Below are 20319 nucleotides of genomic sequence, written 5' to 3'. Positions count from 1 at the left end.
AGTGGACAGAGTTGTAGAATTCTAAGTAAGAAATTACATTTGATAAACCATGTTATATTTTGACCTCTTTCTTTAGGTACCTTTTCACCAACACTTGCCCAGTAATTTCCAAACTGGCCCTCTGCTTCCTTTTTCATTTTATTTTCCAAGTCACAGAAGAAAAAATACCGGAGGATGGTGGTTGCCAGGGGCTAGGGCTAGGAGGAAATGATACATTGTGGTTCAATGGGTATAAAGTTTCAGTTAAGCAAGGTGGTAAAGTTGTAGAGCTCTGCTTATAATTAACAATACTGTGATGTACACTTAAAATTGTGTTAAGAGGGTAGATCTCATGTTATGTATTCTTACCACGATTAAGAAACATAGGGAATTCCCTGGCAGTCCAGTGGTTAGTTAGGACTTGGTGCTTTCACTACTGGGGCCCAGGTTCAATCCCTGGTCAGGGAACTAAGATCCTGCGAGCCAAGTGGCGCGACCAGAAAAAAGAAAAAGAAGAAAAAGAAAATGAATCGAAATGATAGCATTAACAAAAATGCTGGTGAAGTATACCTAACAATGAAGTCGTCTACCACCTACCACCTTGAAAGAAAAAAATGTAAGGTAGCCTGATGGAAGAAAGTATAAAAAAGAGTTGAGTCTGCTGTTGGAGACAATGAAAGAGTGCATCAGGATCAGGGAGAACCATGCAATAAGCACTTATAAGACTGATTATGTAGCCAAATTGAGCCAAGAGGAAACTTGGGGTGATTGGGCATCATATACTGTTACTCTGTGGCTTTCTGTGTTTAGCTGCTGCCCCCTAAAGTGCAATAGATAAATAAAAATAACAGGTTAAAAAAATTAGGGATGAAACAATGTGATTTTTGACTGTACTGACATAATTCCCTTACTAACCAGTTGCACGTGAGCTAATTCATGTATTGAAATGTTTTGTAGCAGAATAGTACTAGTAATTTTCTACCTTTTCTGTGTTTGTCCGGCCTTCTCTCTTTCTACTCTCAATGTCCAGGTTTCAACCTTCACCACCTCTCATTTGTTCTGTTATCTTCCAGACATGTGTTCCCTTCTGATTGCTCTTCTAATTAACTTATTCTTTATAATGCTACAAGAACTGTCTGTTGGGCTTCCCTGGTGGCGCAGTGGTTGAGAATCTGCCTGCCAATGCAGGGGACACAGGTTCGAGCCCTGGTCTGGGAAGATCCCATGTGCCGTGGAGCAACTAGGCCCATGAGCCACAATTACTGAGCCTGCGTGTCTGGAGCCTGTGCTCTGCAACAAGAGAGGCCACAACAGTGAGAGGCCCGCGCACTGCGATGAAGAGTGGTCCCCGCTTGCCGCAACTAGAGAAAGCCCTCGCACAGAAACGAAGACCCAACACAGCCATAAATAAATAAATAAATAAATAAAAATTAAAAAAAAAAAAAAGAACTGTCTGTTGAAAACATTAAATCTGATCAAATCAGTTTCCATCATTAGAGCCTGTTTCTCAAACTCTTAGTGTGTGCAAATCATTCTTCATGGTCTCTGTTTTCATACTTTTTCATTTTCCCTCTTTTGCTGTATGGTAGCTTTTTTTTTTTTTTTTTTAAGGGAACTTTTATTTTTATTTATTTATTTTTGGCTGCACTGATCTTTGTTGCTGTGCCGGCTTTCTCTAGTTGCGGTGAGCGGGGGCTACTCTTCATTGCGGTGCGTGGGCTTCTCATAGCAGTGGATTCTCTTGTTGTGGAGCACGAGCTCTAGGCACGTGGGCTTCAGTTGTTGTGGCACGAGGGCTCGGTAGTTGTGGCTCGCGGGCTCTAGAGCTCAGGCTCGGTAGTTGTGGCGTATGGGTTTAGTTGCTCCGTGGCATGTGGGATCCTCCTGGACCAGGGCTCGAACCCGTGTCGCCTGCATTGGCAGGCAGATTCTTAACCACTGCGCCACCAGGGAAGCCCGGTAGCGGTTTTCTTCATACCATATTTTGGAAAGTATGCCTTTAGTTTTCAACTCTATTGTTGGTTACCTTTAGGACTGCAAATAACAAATTTTTAAGCCTACATATGTTAATTTATCAACGTCCCCCAAAATGTTATCAGGTGACTCCTACTATAAAAGATGAGTATTAGTTTATGAATTTCCTTTTGTGTTTCCTCTGCTTCTTGTCATTTTCATCTCCCAATTTTTGTTAGAATACTGTGTGAAATAGGTACCATCCTAATTTTTGCAACACTTTGTAACTTTGTAGTCTTTTTCAGAACTATTAAATTTACATTCTAGTCTAGCACCTTAGTAAATTGTCACATATATTTATGTGCTTAAATGGATTTGTTGTCCATCTCTTATTTTTTGATGCCACTGTTTCTGTGAGTTCTTTATTTTGATGTAGCAGAGGATAAGTCTGTATGGCTTATAGTGCACTAAATTTTTTTTTCCTGGAAGTACAATGAAACCTGATCAAATTTAGGTCTTTATGTCAGGATACTTGTTATATCTTTAGTTATATTTTCTCTTATTCTGTTGTCTTTCTCAGAGACTGTTCTGTTTATTGTTGATATGTTTATTAGTTCTGCTGTTATATTTGCCTTGTCTATTTTTTCTTTCCTTAACTATGCTACCTTTTCTTTTCAGTATCATTTTGATCATAAGAGTTTTATTTTTCTTGAGAATGTAAAGCAGTTCTTTCTGAAATTTTCTTCTGTTTCCTGTGAAAAATATTAATCCTGAATGGATTTTTCATCTTTCTTTTGACTACATGGGTATAGTTTGAATGGTTTTGTTATGCCTTAGAAAGCCTAGTAGAGCTTCTCTTTGGTTTTGTAAATAGATGGAAGACCTTTAAACCCCATCCCACCTGCCTGCAGCTTCAGGATGAGCTAATCTGTTACTTTGGAGGTCTGGGACTTTATAAAGCATTGTATGGTGGCAATAGTGGTGGTGCTAAGTTTAGGAGTGAGATTGGCCTACTTGTAATTTTCTTAGTCTTGCTTTTTCTAATTCTTTTTGGCCTTCCTTTTGGTTAAAGGACAAGATGTAGGACCTTGTCACTTGCTCCCGCCCTGATAAAGTATTGTTCGGCCACCAGAGGAAGGGATGCTTCAGCTAGGACGTTCTACATCTTTTCCTTTATCACATCTGTGTCCCCATCCACCAAGTTGGAGGGTGCCTGGGAAAATTTCTCAGCATGCTACATATGGATTCTGGAGTTGGTCTTCCGGTTTGCACTAACTTATTCAGTATCTGAATGATAGTTTTTAATAAAGCTTTATGGTATAGGTTTGAGGTATTTTCCTGGTTTAAGGATATTTTAACTTTTTAATTTTCTTTAGTTTTTAGGGAGGCATATTCTGCAAACCTACAACTATGCCATCATCTTTCCTGGAAGTCTCATAAGTACTAGAAAGAATTTTTAGGATTTAAAAAAAGGCATTATTTAAACTGAAATCTTTATTTTCTATCTAGCTATGGATCAGTTCTGCAGAAAAATGCATACATTCAAAACTTTGCACAATGTTAAGGTGTTTACTTCCTCTAGGACACTCTTTAAATGAATAATATCTGATATTGCAAACTTTCTTATTTGGAGTTTCTATAGGGATGTCAACATCAGAAGTCTCCTAAGATAGTGAACCTGAAACTTTAGTATTCATAAGAAACTCTTGAGGAATTGGTTTAAAATGCAGATTTCTGTACCCTCTTCCCAGAAAATCTGAGTCAGTGGATTCGAGAATCTTTCTAGCTTACCCTGATGCAGGTGGTCCACAGTTCACCTTTGAGTAATGCTATCTTAAGTGTTAAAATAATCAGATTTAATTATGAGATATATATTTTAGGTAACTAGGGCATTTCAGGCTATCCCATGGAGCTGAATAGTTGACAGCTGCTTTCCTTGGCTTCTAGAGGACGTACTATTCACCAAGATAGATATTCTTTCCATTTTCTTCTCTTAAACCCGAAGCTCAGTTTCCCAAACTTTGGGATTTTTGTAGATTGGGAAAATCTTCACATCTTCACTTACTACACACACACACGCACACACGCACACACACACGAAATATCACACAGGTTGCCAGTTTTTTATTTTGCTGAATGAGGGCATTAAAAATAAATAACAATGAAGGACATTTTTAACACCTCTTATCACCACCACCAAAGATATAAGTAAATAAAAATGTAGGAAGAACACAACCTCATAATACCGATAGTCTTGTTTGTTTGTTTTTTTAAAGATAACTTTTTTTTTTTTGCTGTGTTGGGTCTTCGTCGATGCGCGCGGACTCTCTCTAGTTGCAGTGAGCGGGGGCTACTCTTCGTTGCCATGCGCGGGCTTCTCATTGTGGTGGCTTCTCTTGTGGAGCACGGGCTCTAGGCACGCGGGCTTCAGTAGTTGTGGCTCACGGGCTGTAGAGCACAGGCTCAGCAGTTGTGGTGCACGGGCTTAGTTGCTACGCAGCATGTGGGATCTTCCTGAACCAGGGCTCGAACCCGTGTCCCCTGCCTTGGCAGGCAGATTCTTAACCACTGCGCCACCAGAGAAGCCCTGCCAATAGTCTTTTAAATTGAACACATTTAGCTCTATGCAAAACCCACTCTGTTTCCACTTAAAAAAAAAAATTTACTTAGCTACAAATTAATGAATACTTTCTCATGGATGGCATTTAAGAACTGCTGTTTAGTACTTGAAACGGTTCATTGTAAGAGGCAATACCTGAATACAGTGAGTAGACATGTATCTCATATCCTCTGTTTTCTCACCAGTTCGGTCCTTTGGTACAGAAGACAGACCAACAGATCGTCCAATACCACCTCGAGATGAAGTCTTTGAATACATTATATTCCGTGGGAGTGATATTAAAGATCTCACTGTTTGTGAGCCACCAAAACCACAATGTTCTTTGCCTCAGGACCCAGCTATCGTTCAGGTAACATAGTAAATTTGTCTTGGAGTTCAACTAAATTTCATGCACGTAACTAGCCTTGGATTTTGCCTCTCCTTGTTTTTGTTTTTTAAATTTCCTCGATTAAATGTTCATATAGCTTATTACCATTTTCTAGTTACCTGGATACCCAAAATAACTGAATAATGTTCTCATCCAGGTTTTTCTCTTTAGATAATAAGTTGGGACTAAATAGAGTAAGAAATAGCTGAGGAATTAATTTTTATCAAAAGATACTTTCTGATTTCAACAATGGTTAAAATAGCTAACATTTATTGAGATCTAACTTTATAAGAAGCACTATTCAAAGCACTGCACATACAATAATAGGATAATCCTCACAGCACCCTCTCGGCTTGGTATTATAGTTATTCTCATTTTTATAATCCTCATTTTTATAAGTGAGGAAATTGAAGTAGACCCATAATTTGAACAGACCCAGGAATTCTGGCTGTAGAATCCAGGATCTATGCCACTATATTATTCACACGTGGTTCATATTACAAACCAGGGTGGTGATGGCTACTCTTAGGTAAGATGACTAAGTTTAACGAAAAAAATGCTAAATCACATTATATATTATATGTTTGTTATAGAATACATGCAATGCACAAACATAAAAGGATTTTAACATGTACAGATACGTTGTTCAATTCCCTAAATAAAGTATTAAAGAAGACGATCCTAAGTATTCTCATTAAGAGAAGTTTTTTTTTAATCAGTTAATTTATTTATTTGTTTTTATTTTTGTCTGTGTTGGGTCTTCGTTGCTGTGCGCAGGCTTTCTCTAGTTGCGGCGAGTGGGGGCTACTCTTCGTTGCGGTGCACGGGCTTCTCATTGTTCTGGCTTCTCTTGTTGCAGAGCACGGGCTCTAGGTGCACAGGCTTCAGTAGTTGTGGCGCACGGGCTTAGTTGCTCCATGGCATGTGGGATCTTCCCGGACGAGGGATTGAACCCATGTCCCCTGCATTGGCAGGCGGATTCTTAACCACTGTGCCACCAGGGAAGCCCGAGGAATTGTAAAATTTGTATATTTTATTTAAAACAGAAACACATGATGTCTAAACGATTGTAAATTATGAATTAAAGAAGATGTTCATTATAGTACCTGTTTATATGTTGATAGAAACTCTGAATTTCTACTATCGCAGCAGAGGAAGCAGGTTAACATAAGAGTATTTTTAGTTGCAGGCATAGATGGTTAAAAACTTTGTGGCCCCCATATGGTTTTCCTGCTGAATCCATTTTCTTCTCAAGTTTTTTTCTTGTCAGAAGTCTTTGGTCATTTGCAGTAAAATATGCTTGTTGGGTTTTTTTAACTTCCTCTTTTTTATGCTGTGAGTGATAAAAATCTTAGGTGTTCACAGAACTGACTATTAAAATATATATTATCTTGCATAGAATGTGCCTTCCAGCTATTAAAAGGAAATACCTAATGAACTCTTCTGAAGAAAATATTAAGTGCTATATAAAATTAAAATGGGAAAAAAAAGAGAAAGTACCTTTTAACATTTACTTACTATTTTTCTGAATATAAGATAAGCTTTTTATTAAGAAATAATAAATTTGGTTCTTGCAACATAAACTGGAGAAATTCTCTACTCTTATCTATCCCCTGCTTTTTAAGTCTTACTTTTGAGGAATTAAGTCTGAAAGAATCCTGAGAAAATGTGAACTTCTTAAATGGAGGGAGAAGAGACACATTCTCATAGAAATAGCTGCCTACACCAAAGAGCGATGTTACCGGACTCTCATATCTTTTGATAACTCTCCAGGGAACAACTTATTTAATCAATCAGTTTTATGGAATGAGAATAACCTAGAGAGCACAATTCAAAATGATTTTTAAAAACTTCTTCCAACCACTGTAAATTTTGGCTTTTGATCTTTTGATTCATTCGTTCAGTAGTATTTATTGAATACCTGCCATGTGTCTGACACTAGCAGCAAACATACAGACAGGGTTCTGCCATCAGTGAACTTGTATCCTGGTGGCTATTAGGACACTTCATATTTATATTATAAAACATTTTATGTTAAGATAAATTAATGTATAAAAGTTTATGTATATACATATTAATATATTTATATATATATATTTTAGGTTTAGTAAGAAGCTTTTTATAAAGTGCTCTTTAACGTAATAATAACTGTATTTATAAGTGTAAGTAGTAAGTGGTTTTGTACAGGATAGTTTGTTTCTGCATTTCTTTCCCGTAAATTTAATAGTATACCTCAAGTGATTGAAAATAAGAGTAAAATCAAAAGTGAGATGTCTTACTTATGTCACCACCAGACTGAAACTTAGTACTATAACGAAATTTGATTTTTCTCATATTTTTTCTTTAAGCAAAGTTAGTTTACTTATTCGGGTAACTTTTCTTCGGTTCTTTCCTAAATCTGTTGTAAAACTGAACTCAGAGGAAGAGTTCATTATAGAAAAAAGCATTTATAAATCACATTGCGTACAATTGACACATGTACGTAAATACTGCAATCAGGTTATTCAGCTGTTTTAACATTAAATGCATGTTGCAAGTTGTTATAATTGCTTTTGTTTCTAGTAGTTGTAATTTAATAGTTTTCTTTAAAATGTAAATATCCAAATTTCTTTCCATTCTGTACATATTGTTTAGAGCCTGGAAAATTAACCCGTGATCTTTTCTTCAGTCTTCACTAGGCTCATCTACTTCTTCATTCCAGTCAGTGGGCTCCTATGGACCTTTCGGCAGGATGCCAACATACAGTCAATTCAGTCCGAGTTCATTAGTTGGGCAGCAGTTTGGGGCTGTTGGTGTTGGTATGTTGTGCTTTTTTCCTTTTTTTTCTTTCTTTTTTGTAATTTCTTTGTCTTTACCACAAAGATATATAAAACCACAAATTTTCAGACATTGTTTGGTGTTCCTTTTGTAGCCTATTATTTTAAAGACTTTATTTTAATGTCCTTAATGATTAGTGGTTCTATAAAGGCCATCTCTTAGAATGCTAACATTTTTTTAAAATCTAGATATATCCAATTACCAAATTTTATTGAATGTTATTTTAAATTTACATAAGATATATCCATTTAAAATAAGCATATTTTCCAACATTGTGGGTTTTCAAAAAGGGAAGTAGAGATAATGCCATTATTAGGGAGCAGTATCAATATATAACACTATAAGGAGAAAATATAGGAGGGCTAGGCTAATAACAGTCCTATTTATGATTGGAGGACAAAGGCTATCATGTGCAAAAGCCAGGTATAATCAGATCAGATTTTTTTGTGTTTATTTTTATAGTTGTACATTTTAGCTCTTAAGTACACCTTTATTGAAATTTCCACAGTAAAGAAGAGTTTTAAATCTCAAACTCTAGCCCTTAATCTTTTTTAATTCCATTGAAATAATCACTTATCAGTTTATTTCACTGATCACAAATCCAGTTTCAGGTTTATCTTGAAACTCATTAGTATGTTAACAGGTTTTGTTAAAATTAATTCCTTTCTATGAATATTTTTTATATAGTTGTGACTTTCCAAGTATGTAAATGTTTTACTTATTCACAAAATAAAAAACAATGGGAAAAAAGTAAATCCAAAAATTGAATGAATACAAACAGAAACAACTGGTGCTACGTATATATCAGATAACATAACCACACAGAAATGAGAACTATATATAGAAGAACTATATAGAGAGAGAACTATATATAGTATTTAGAAGTAGTTAAACGAGGAGGAGGAAAACTGTAGCGTTGATTAAGGTGGCAGATGTTTTTTAGAAACAGAATTAACTCAGATTAGTTTGTGTTGGTACAAATTAAGCCAGATTTTAACTTAAGCCTTTTGTTTTCATTTTCTGTGCCTAGTATTCTGATGTAAAGAGAAAGTTTAAATAAATCAAGATTACACTATTGCTGTTTGGGGGGAATTTTTTCTATTTTAATTTTCATAGTTTTATTTGCAATTTATATCATGAAGGGTTAATATCCTGAATATCTAAAGAGCTTCTAAAAATAAAGCTCTACAATCCAACAGAAAAATTTGTAAAGATTAGAAACTGACTGCCTTTTTCAGAAAAAAATAAATACAAATGGTGCTCAAACATGGAAAGATGCTTAAATCTTGCTCATGATAAGAGATATACAACTTAAGTCATCACCAAGACACCATTTCTCACTATCAATTTGACAAAAACCCAAAAGTTTGAATATATTCTGTTTTGGCAAGATTGTGAAGAAAGAGATATTCTCGTACTTTGAAAGGAATGATGCACTGCGTAGAATTAAAGCACTGTTGTTTTTTTTAAGATGATGCACAAATAATTTTTATGTACAAAGATTAGGTCATTACTGACTTTAATTAGGAAAAATTAATTACTCACAATAAACTGAAGCATCAAAACAGCCATGACATGCTAAGTCTCATACTACTCTTGTGGGCAAGATGGAGGCATAGTGGCTGAACATGGGTTCAGCCAGTGGGTACATTTTAGCTGCTTAAATAGCAGAACCATATTGGACAGTGATTCTCTTAGGTCTCTAGTGTTGTGTACACATTAATTTTTAATCACTGAGTTTAATGAATACTTAACATGCTTATGAACTTTAAAGTTAGCATAGGGACTTCCCTGGTTGTCCAGTGGTTAAGAATCTGCCTTCCAATGCAGGGGACACGGGTTTGATCTCTGGTCGGGGAACTAAGATGTCACATGCCGCGGGACAACTAAGCCCGCACACCACAACTACTGAGCACACGGGCCACAGCTAGAGAGCCCGCACACTACAACTACAGAGCCCACGTGCTCTGGAGCCCACACGCTGCAACAAGGAGCCCACGCTGCAGCGGAGGATCCCACATGCCGCAATGAAGATCCCATGTGTTGCACCTGAGACCTGACACAGCCAAAAATAAATAAATAAATAAATAAAGTTAGCATAAACCAGGAGGGTGTTTCATACGTTAAGGATGACAGACTAAGGATTGTTAAAGATCTACTTGGGGGCGATTCCCTGGCAGTCCATTGGTTAGGACTCCCTGCCTCCACTGCAGGGGGCACAGGTTTGATCCCTCGTCAGGGAACTAAAATCCCTCATGCCACGTGGTACAGCCTAAATAAATAAATAAATATATATATATATCTACTTTGGTAATGTGTAAAGGAATTAAACATTCCAATTAAAAAGCAGAGATCATCAAACTGAATTTTTTTTAAAAAGACCCTGCTATGTGATGTTTATAAGAGATGAATTAAAAGACAGAAAGTTAAAGAACAGAAAAAGGCATGACATACCATACAAACACTAATAACAAGAAAACTATGTTAGGAAAATTAACATCAGACAAAGCAGCTTAAAGATGAGGAGTACTGCCAAAGATAAAGAAGGATTCTTTATAACGGTACATCAGGAAGCTGTAACAATCCTAAATGTGTATGTAACTTTTATAAAATAGTACACCAACACCAACAATTGCAGAATATAGATTCTTTTAAGTAAATATTGATCAATCAATGGGATAGATCAAATCCTGGTCCATAAAACGAGTTACATTAAATTCAGAAGGATTGAAATCATACGTGGTATCTTCTCAAACCACAAAGAAATTAAATTTGGAATTAATAAAGACAACTTGAAAAATATACAAATAGTTGTATATTTCTGTTTGCTCAATACAGAAATTGAGCAAACTTAAAAAAATCACTAATGAATTAAAGAAGAAATCATAGGGGAAATAAGATATTTTTAAATATAATGATCATAAAGTACAACGTATCAAAATTTGTGAGTGGAGCTTAAGCATTGCTTAGGGGAAATTTCATACCTTTAAATACATATATAAGAAAACAAGAATATTTTAAAATCAGTGCTCTAAGCTGTCAGCTTATTAAGAAGCTAAAAAAAAAGAAAGAAAATTAGCCCAAAAGTACTAGAAGGAAGAAAAAATTTAAAGCAGAAATCAAGGAAATAGAAACAAGTCAAAAAATATATATAATATCATCAAAGCCAGGAGTTGGTTCTTTGAAAAATTTCATAAAATTAATAAGCCCCTAGCAAGACTAAACAAGGAAAAAAAGAAGACTCAAATATTGATATCAAGAATGAAAGTATAGGCATCACTATAGATCCTAAAAGGATAATATGAAGATATTGTGAACAACTTTATGTCAACAGATTTGACATCGCAGATGAAATGGACAAACTCCTTGAAAATACAACTTTCCTAAACCAACACAAGAGGAAGTACAATCTCAGTATCACCCTGTTAAAGAAGTTGAAACTAATTTAAAATCTTCTGTAAAGAAAATTCTAGACTATTTGCTTTACTGATCAATTCTACCATTTAAGGAAGAAATAATTTTACCAATCTTACACAAACTCTTTGAGAGAATAAAGGAAGAACACTTCCTAACCAGATAACCAAGGCAAGCTGAGATACCAAAACCTAAATGGTATCTAAATGAAATCAATACAAGAAAATAAAATTACAGCTAATTTCCCTGAACATATATGTAAAAATCCTTAACATAGTATTAGCAGTGGAAGCCAGCAGTTCATAAAAAGGATATTACATAATGACATCTCAGGAATGCAAAGATGTTTTAACATTTGGAAAGCATTAGTAATTTACCACATTAACAGAATAAAGGAGAAAAACCGCAATCCCAAGAGATACAGAACAGGCATTTGGTAAAATTCAATACCCATTTATCAACAACAAAGGAATAGGAGGGAATTTCCTAATCTGATCAGTGAAATGAAAAGCTTACACACATAATGGTGGGATAATGAATGCTTTTCCCTTGAGGTAAGGAATAAAGCAAAAGAATTGTCTTATTTCATGTAGTGTTGTTCTAGAGGTGGCCTAGTCAGTCCAATAAGGCAAGAAAAAAATAAATAAAAGATTTAGAGATTGGAAAGGCAGAACTAAAAATGTCATTATTTGAAGGTGACATGATTGTGTATGTAGAAAATACAAAGGAATATTCAAGCTACTGGAAAGAATAAGTGAATTTAGCATGGTAAGGGAATACATGGTAAATATACAAAAATCAACTGCATTTTTGTATTCAGAACAGACAGTTTGGCAAACTATGGCCTGTGGACCAAATCCCACCAGCCTCCTGTTTTACTGGAATACAGCCATACGCATTTATTTACATGTGGTCTGTGGCTACTTTTACACTACAAGGGCAGAGTTGTATAGTTACAACAGAGAGCATAAGGCCTGAAAAGCCTAGAATATTTTATTTACCGTCTGGCTACTTATAGATAAAGTTTGCTGATCTAGAACAAATTATTGGTAAATGAAATATAAAATGCAACACAGCTTACAATAGCACCAATAACATCAGATACCCAGCAATGAATATAACAAAAGATAGTATTTAAAAATCTCTATGTGGTTCTCAGTGGAGGGGAGTTCATTTTACCCCCCTCCCTCAGGGGACATTTGGTAATGCCTGGAGATATTTTTGTTTGTCACAACTGGGGGATACTACTAGCATCTAATGGGTAGAGGCCAGGGATGCTACTTAACATCCTACAACGCATGGGACAACCCCTCACAACAAAAAATTATCTGGCCCAACACGTCAGTAGTGCTGAAGTTGAGAATACTCTGCTCTACAATAAAAATCACAAAACACTGCTGAGAGAATTTAGAAATCTAAATAAATGGAGAGTTAATCCATGCTTATGGGTTAGGATATTCAGTATTATTTTTATGATGACACTTTCCCCAGAATTGGTTTACAGGTTGAACACAATCCTGATCAAAATCCCATCACACTTTAAAAATAGAAATTGACATGCTGATTCTAATATTTGTATGGAAATACAAAATCTGTAATAGCCAAGCTACTCTTGAAGAAAGAGGAAGTTTGAGGTATACACCCAATTTCAAGATTCAGAACAGGGAATTATTGATATAAGAATACAAAAATATACCAGGGTAAAGAATAGAGAGTACAGAAATAGACCTACTTAAATGCTGATTTAAGACAAAGATGCCAGTGCAGTTCAATGGAGAAGGGGAAATCTTTTTTTTTTTTTTTTTTTTTTGTGAATGATGATTATAAATTTCACTTTTATTTTCCTGTGGATAGAAGGGGAAATCTTTTTAACAAATGATCTTGCAGCAGCTGGATATCTATTTGGAAAAAATTAACAGTGACCCCTGCCTCACACTATACATAAAAAATAATTTGAGATAAATCAATAGCAGCAATGGCATGAGGGAGGTGGCTGTAGTATGACCGGGAACTCAGAAAAGAGACGGAGGATATAGAAGAGTTTGCTCATGCGGTTGGGTGGGTGCGGGGGGGAGACAGGCACAAGCAGTAGGAGGTTGAGTCAGAGCAGGATGGAGGTTGACTACACATCATCAGAGTGGTTTATGTCTTGGTCATTACCCAGAAATACTAAGGATAATGGGATAGATTCAGCATCCCACAGAATTATTGAGAGCAGTAGTCTCAACATTTCTGGGGATGTTGTGGGAGGTTGTTAGGCCTCTCCTTAGCTGGCTGGGGCTGCAGCCTGAATGGATTACACCTCTAAAGGAGTCCCATTCATTCTTATTGTCTGAGGTACTTTGCTGAGTTCTGATGCCCCGTTTTAAGAGAGAGATGAACAACTAGAATTCATTAAATTAGGAGAAGTCAAAAGAGGCAAGGCTTAAAGAGCATGTGAAGGTGAGTAATTGTTGAAGGAACTAGAGTTGCTTAGCTTGGAAATGAGAAGATGTGAGGAACATGATCATAATCTTCAAGTAATTTAAAAGCAGATAGTTAAACTTCTGTTGTGGAGTAGAGAGGTGTAAATGAGTAATGAGAAAAGAGGTAGGCAGATAAGGGGGAGGACCTTATAAACTAAGGTAAATAGTTTGAACTTTTTTCTTGAGGGCAGTGGAAAGCCATCAGAGAGTCCTAAGCACTGTAGTGATGTGATTATTTTTCTGTTTCATAAAAGATTATTCTCAGTACCACTTTTATATTGGATTTAGAGGTGGGGGAAGAGGGGCTATTGAAACAGTTCCTGCTAGAGAAAACCTATGTAGATTAAATATTAAGAAGAGAGCACAGCATATGGCAAGTGATTGATCCATAAATTCTGAAGAAATGTAGAAAAGAAGATTGACATAACCTAGTATAGCAAAGGTCCTTTCGAGGGATTTTGTTCCTCATATTACCAGAACTTTTTGTGGTTGCTTTAGGCAGAATGCAGCCCCACAATACTGTACTGAGGGGAGGCATTAAAATGGACTGGAGTCAATTGTCCATTGCCTTGGAAATGCTGGAAAAGCTCTTCATAGACCTGTCTGCTGATTTGGCTATTTGTGCAGATATTTGGTGTTAAGATAATTGAACCTTAATGTTGGTGTTGAATGTACCATTTCTGCTACTTCTCTATCTAATGTACATCCTTGCTATCCCATCTGTATAACTATCCAGGAGAGTATTGCATATGTTAAAAAAATTGTTTGCATCCAAAGATGCTGGAGTATATATGGGCTTGCTTTTCATATATGGTCAAAAATTTCTCGAATTATTTTTTGATTCAGTTTCATTAATTTCCAGTATTATTAATTTACACAGGTGCTACAGGGAGGGACAATTATTAAAATGTTGTGTTACTTTATATAATTGAAAGGTTTAAAATTTAAAAAAAAATTTTTTTCATTCAAAAAAATTTTCTTAAAGCTGGAAGCTCCTTGACATCCTTTGGAACAGAAGCATCGAACAGCGGTGCCCTATCCCAAAGTAGTGCAGTTGGTTCTGCCTTTACACAGGATACAAGATCTCTAAAAACGCAGTTATCTCAAGGTAAGCTGTTTTTTCCTTCAAAATTTTCCATTCTAAATTTCTATAGATAGGAGTCTTTCTCTGAATGTAAGAGCTTTTGCAGCTTGTAACTCACATGTATAATTTCTATTTAGTTCTTTAAAAAAATTTTTTAATTGTTGTTCAATAAGTACATTATTGAATGACTTCCACTGTTCAGACTTTTTATAATTCCTAGATCATAAAACTGAAATGGTGAACATTGTCTAAGTTTGACTTTTTTTTTTTTACAAAGCAATTACATTACTTGTATATAATACTTAAATATTACTGGTCAATCTCAGACTCACCACTGAGGATGAACTATCCTTGATGAATTTGAAATAGTAGCTGAGGAAACAAACTATTCATTATGCTGTTGCATCTTTCCTAGCATCCTCATAGAATCTAGAGCAGTGGCTCTCAGTGTGGACCACCCACAATCAAATCATCTGATCTGGAATGCTTCTTAAAAATGTAGATCCTGAGAACTGCTACATCAGGATCACTGGAGCTTGGAGATCTGCATTTTAATAAGCTTAAAGGATCCTGTTTCATTTCTTTTTAATTCTGTTTTTCCACCAACTAGTCTCATAACCTTCAGTGGTCCCAGGATTCTTTATCTTTATTTGCTGCTAAAGTGGGTGATACTGGCCCATTGCTTTATATGGATGTTTACTTTTAACTAAAACAATGTAAAGTCATTTCAGAAAGATGCTATTATAATCAGGACAGTATTTTTTAAAGCACTTGAGGGTAAAATCAAGCCAATGCTAAACATAATCCTGTGTATCTCACTTTAGATATTTTGAAATAGTTGTAGTTACTTTTATTCATATTGATTTAAAAAAACTTAATTTTTAATTTTTTAACATTCTAAGGATTTTTTGTAGGTAAAATAGAAATAACACTAAGCACACTGTATAGCACGGGAAGCTATATTCAATACCCTGTGATAAACCATAATGGAAAAGAATATGAAAAAGAATGTGTATATATATATAATATATATGTGTGTATGTATATATGTATAACTGAATCACTTTGCTGTACAGTAGAAATTAACACAACTTTGTAAATCAGCTATACTTCAATAAATTTTTTAAAAAAGAAATACCCTAAGCATAGGAAGAAAATAAAAATACCTATAATCTCACCACCCAGAAATAACAAATATTTACATCCAGACTTTCATCTGGGTTAACATAAGTGTATATTTGTGTGTGTATGTATTGGTTTGTTAATTTTTTTAAGATTTCCTTCTTAGAGAAGATATTTAATCTTTTTAAGCTTTAGTTTTCCATACTATAAAACAGGACTTTACTGATAAACCAACAGACTTATTGTAAGGGTTAAATTTTTTTGAAATGTATGCAGTGCCCTTAGCATAATGCTTGACACATAGAATGTGCTCAGTAGATGTTAGCTAGCTTAATTAATAACCAACATTAACCTTAATATTGAAGCACCAGAAGGATTCTTATTAAAATCATAAGTAAGGATTCCCTTTCTCATTGCTACTTAGCATTGTTCTGGAATTTTTAGCTATGTCAGAAATACATGAAAAAGAAATAAGAGGTATGAATATTAGAATAGCATTATTTGCCAATGCTGACTTCCTACTTGTAATTGAGAATTCACTGAAAAACTAGAACTAATATGAAACTTAAATTAGATAGAGGTAAAATGTAGAGACTAAGTATAAAAATCAGTAGATGTCCTAGGGCTTCCCCCATGGCTCAGTGATTTAAGAATCCGCCTGCCAGTGCTGGGGACACGGGTTTGAGCCCTGGTCGAGGAAGATCCCACCTGCCACAGAGCAGCTAAGCCCGTGAGCCACAACTACTGAGCCTGTGCTGTAGAGCCCGCGAGCCACAACTGCTGAGCCCGCATGCTACAACTATTGAAGCCCATGTGCCTAGAGCCCGTGCTCCGCAGTAAGAGAAGCCACAACAATGAGAAGCCCGTGCACCGCAGCAAAGAGTAGCCCCTGCTCACTGCAACTAGAGAAAGCCTGCGCACAGCAGTGAAGACCAATGCAGCCAAAAAGTAAATAAATTAAAAAAAAAAAAAAATAGATGTCCTAAAACCTAACCCACTGATTATTAATGGGGATAAAAGAAGATGTTCACAATGATAAGAAATCGAAATTATATATAAAATACATAATAAGAAATATGGCCAGCCTCTATGATGAAAGATACAAAATATAATAGAGGGACATAAAAGAAGTTACATGTAATCAAAGAAACATATCTTATTCCTAGATAAAAATATTTAGTAAAAAGATTCCTAGATAAAAAGATTTAGTATTAGGAAGACTTTCTCATAATAATTAAATTTACTGTACTTTAAATAAATCTACATGGAATAGTAAGAGAACCTAATAAAACAGATACACAGACTATCTTAAAAATAAGCATGCAAGTATACCTAGACATGTATTTTTGTTTTAAAAATAAAAGTAATGAGATAGGGCTTACCTCCTTAATAAAGTATACATAAAATAAAGCAGTACAGGAATAAATTTAGAGATGAATAGAGCAAAAGTCAGAAATAGATCCAAGTATAAATAAGTAATTAGTATATGATAAAGATATTATTTTTAAATTAGTAGAAAAAGACTGCTAAATGATCCATCCAATAAATGATGTTGTGAACAGACAACTGCCTGATCATTTGGAAAAGTAACTCTAGAATCCTTCCCTCATACTTAAGACTAAAATAAGTTTTAAATAGATTAAACTGTTTTTTAAAAATTTAATTACATATTTATTAGAAGAAAGAGGTATGTTTAAATAAAACAGTGGGAGATGAGGCCTGGGAATCTGCATTTTAATTTCACCAACTAAAATTTTTGAAGTTTATAAAATTTTAACACCTAGAATTTTCTTGTAACTGTAAGAATAAGAATGTGAAGATAACTCGAGGGGGTGTGTTTATTATAAAAGAGCTCATGAGTTTATTCCTACTATGTCCAGTATCACGTATATTTCCCTATTTATAACAAAATTGCCATCATGATGTAGTACTAGACTTTAATTACAAATGTTTTCAAAATGCAGAGACTTGCCTGTGGCTAAGACTCCATGCTCCCAATTCAGGGGGCCCAGGTTTGATCCCTGGTCAGGGAACTAGATCCCACATATCGCAACTAAAAGATCGTGCATGCCGTAACTATGACCCAGTGCGGCCAAATAAATAAATATTAAAAAAAAAAAAATACACAGCAGTGAGTTATTACTTTCTGTGATTGCGCTATCACTTGCAGTTCTGTAATATTGTGAGTCACAGGATCTTAAAGAAAAGCCTTAATGAAGTAAAGTTTTGTAAGTTTATAAGATCATTTAATGTACTATTATAAAATTACCTAAACAATAGGCTTTTCCAAAAACTTAACACTTGTTTGACAGATAAATCTGTTTATAAGGTGATAAGTGATTACAAAATGTTTTCTCTTAGACCAAAACTTATATAAACCACCATGATTTCCCATTATAATCAGTGGGAAAATTACAGTGTTTCTATTAATGGCAGAGTAAACTTTGTCGTTAATGCTGGAAATAGTGACACACATTTGTAATTGCATACTTTAGTTAACCATATATTTGGGGAGTATTACTAATAAACAGTCCCTGAAGCACCTGGTGCACAACAACCTATGTGCTGTCAGCACTCACCAGTTCCCCAGTTTGGAGCCTGTGCAGATAGCACAGGTGGGTAGTAACATTTGCAGCATATTTGGGAATATTTTTTTTTTACATAAAATGAGGACAATTTTTTAAAGCAAAACCTATTTTGGTGCAATATCATGGGATGTGAGAGCACCTTGAGCAGAGATTTATGGCAAACATTAGAGACAAAAAGCATGATGGGAGCACCCAGTGTTACATTCTTCTGTTCATACTGTGACCAGACTCTGACCTCATGAAAGAAAAAATGGAATTTGTAAGTACAAAACCCATATTAAGCAAAAATTTGCCAAGTGATCATTCAAACAGCAAAGGGTGAGTATGGCTACTGTGTAATTATCTGAAGGGTTTATTTGTTGCTGGCCTTTTAGTATTGATGTTTAATTACCCAAGCCTCTGAGGAATCGAAGAACTTCATCTGACTTTCTAGTTCTTTACTTCTTTTATAATAGAAATTTAATGCAGATAATACTTACAGATATAAGGGTATCACTTTAGACATATCTTCAGAAAGTACTAAAAAAGTTAGGACTTCCCTGGTGGCACGGTGGTTAAGAATCCGCCTGCCAATGCAGGGGACACGGGTTCGATCCCTGGCCTGGGAAGATCCCACATGCCGCGGAGCAACTAAGCCCGTGTGCCACAACTACGGAGCCTGCGCTCTAGAGCCTGGAGCCACAACTACTGAAGCCCGCACGCCTAGAGCCTGTGCTCCGCAGCAAGAGAAGCCACTGCAATGAGAAGACCGTGCACCACAAGGAAGAGTAGCCCCCACTCTCCGCAACTAGAGAAAGCCCACGCGCAGCAAGGAAGACCCAACGCAGCCAAAAATAAATTTTAATAAAAGTTAAAGCCTTGGGCTTCCCTGGTGGCGCAGTGGTTGGGAATCTGCCTGCCAATGCAGGGGATATGGGTTCGAGCCCTGGTCTGGGAGGATCCCACATGCCGCGGAGCAACTGGGCCCGTGAGCCACAATTGCTGAGCCTGCGCGTCTGGAGCCTGTGCTCTGCAACAGGAGAGGCCGCGGTGGTGGGAGGCCCGCACACCGCGATGAAGAGTGGACCCCGCTTGCCACAACTGGAGAAAGCCCTTGCACAGAAACGAAGACCCAACACAGCCAAAAATAAATTAATTAATTAATTAATTTTAAAAAATCAGCTATACTTCAATTTAAAAAAAAAAAAAAAAAGTTAAAGCCTCTAGAAATAATGGCTAAAGTCTCGGTGTAATCTGATGGTTGTGGTTATTGGGGAAAGGCTACATCTGACTTGCCTAAATTATCTTTGATAATATTCCTGGAGGATTTTGTACCAGAGTTTTTTTGTTTGTTTGTTTTGGGGTTTATATTATTTTATTTTTTGTACCGATCAAGTGACCAGCCCACTAAAGATAAACAGTTTTAAACTCTGGTCTAATGAGTGGACGGATTCAAATTGTGCTGAGGATTTGAATTGGTAGAAGTAAAACTCTAGACCTTTTTTTAGGGTCTAAGGTTATTTTGAAACCCCCAGAGGATAGGGATAGTTTCTTATCTTTTGGTTACATTTCAGGTCGTTCAAGCCCTCAGTTAGACCCTTTGAGAAAAAGCCCAACCATGGAACAAGCAGTGCAGACAGCCTCGGCCCACTTACCTGCTCCAGCACCTGTTGGGAGAAGGAGCCCTGTATCATCAACCAGGCCTTTACCATCAACCAGCCAAAAAGCAATAGAGAATCAAGAGCACAGGCGAGGTAGAACTTTAGCTATTTACTATTTCTTAATTGACTGGTCAACATCTTCCATTCAACTTACTTTCATTAAAAACATTTACTCTATGTAAATGATCCTAGAAAGTTTAAACTGAACTTGATAGAGTGTTTAGTCTTTCAAATTTGACTCAAAGTAGTGATGTTGGTGGGGATATATAG

The 20319-nt window shown here is 35.9% G+C and overlaps 1 protein-coding gene across 11 annotated transcripts in view; it reads left to right on the top strand.

The window, feature by feature from the left end:
• Positions 1-20319, top strand: part of LSM14A (LSM14A mRNA processing body assembly factor) — a 56115-nt gene that overhangs the window by 24007 nt on the left and 11789 nt on the right. For 9 of the 11 annotated variants that reach the window (XM_082437889.1, XM_082437892.1, XM_082437893.1 and 6 more), the window contains exons 2-5: positions 4738-4901; positions 7588-7717; positions 14601-14723; positions 19963-20142. In XM_082437889.1, coding sequence (XP_082294015.1) covers positions 4738-4901; positions 7588-7717; positions 14601-14723; positions 19963-20142 — 597 coding nt within the window. The remainder of the gene's footprint in view (positions 1-4737; positions 4902-7587; positions 7718-14600; positions 14724-19962; positions 20143-20319) is intronic. The other 2 variants (XM_082437897.1, XM_082437890.1) reach the window with 1 other exon arrangement.

Source organism: Balaenoptera physalus (genome assembly GCF_965194825.1).
Source record: "Balaenoptera physalus genome assembly, chromosome: 19".
Classification (NCBI taxonomy): Eukaryota; Metazoa; Chordata; class Mammalia; order Artiodactyla; family Balaenopteridae; genus Balaenoptera; species Balaenoptera physalus.
The sequence above is the reverse complement of the archived record's forward strand: the minus strand, read 5'-3'. Positions and strand labels throughout refer to the sequence as shown.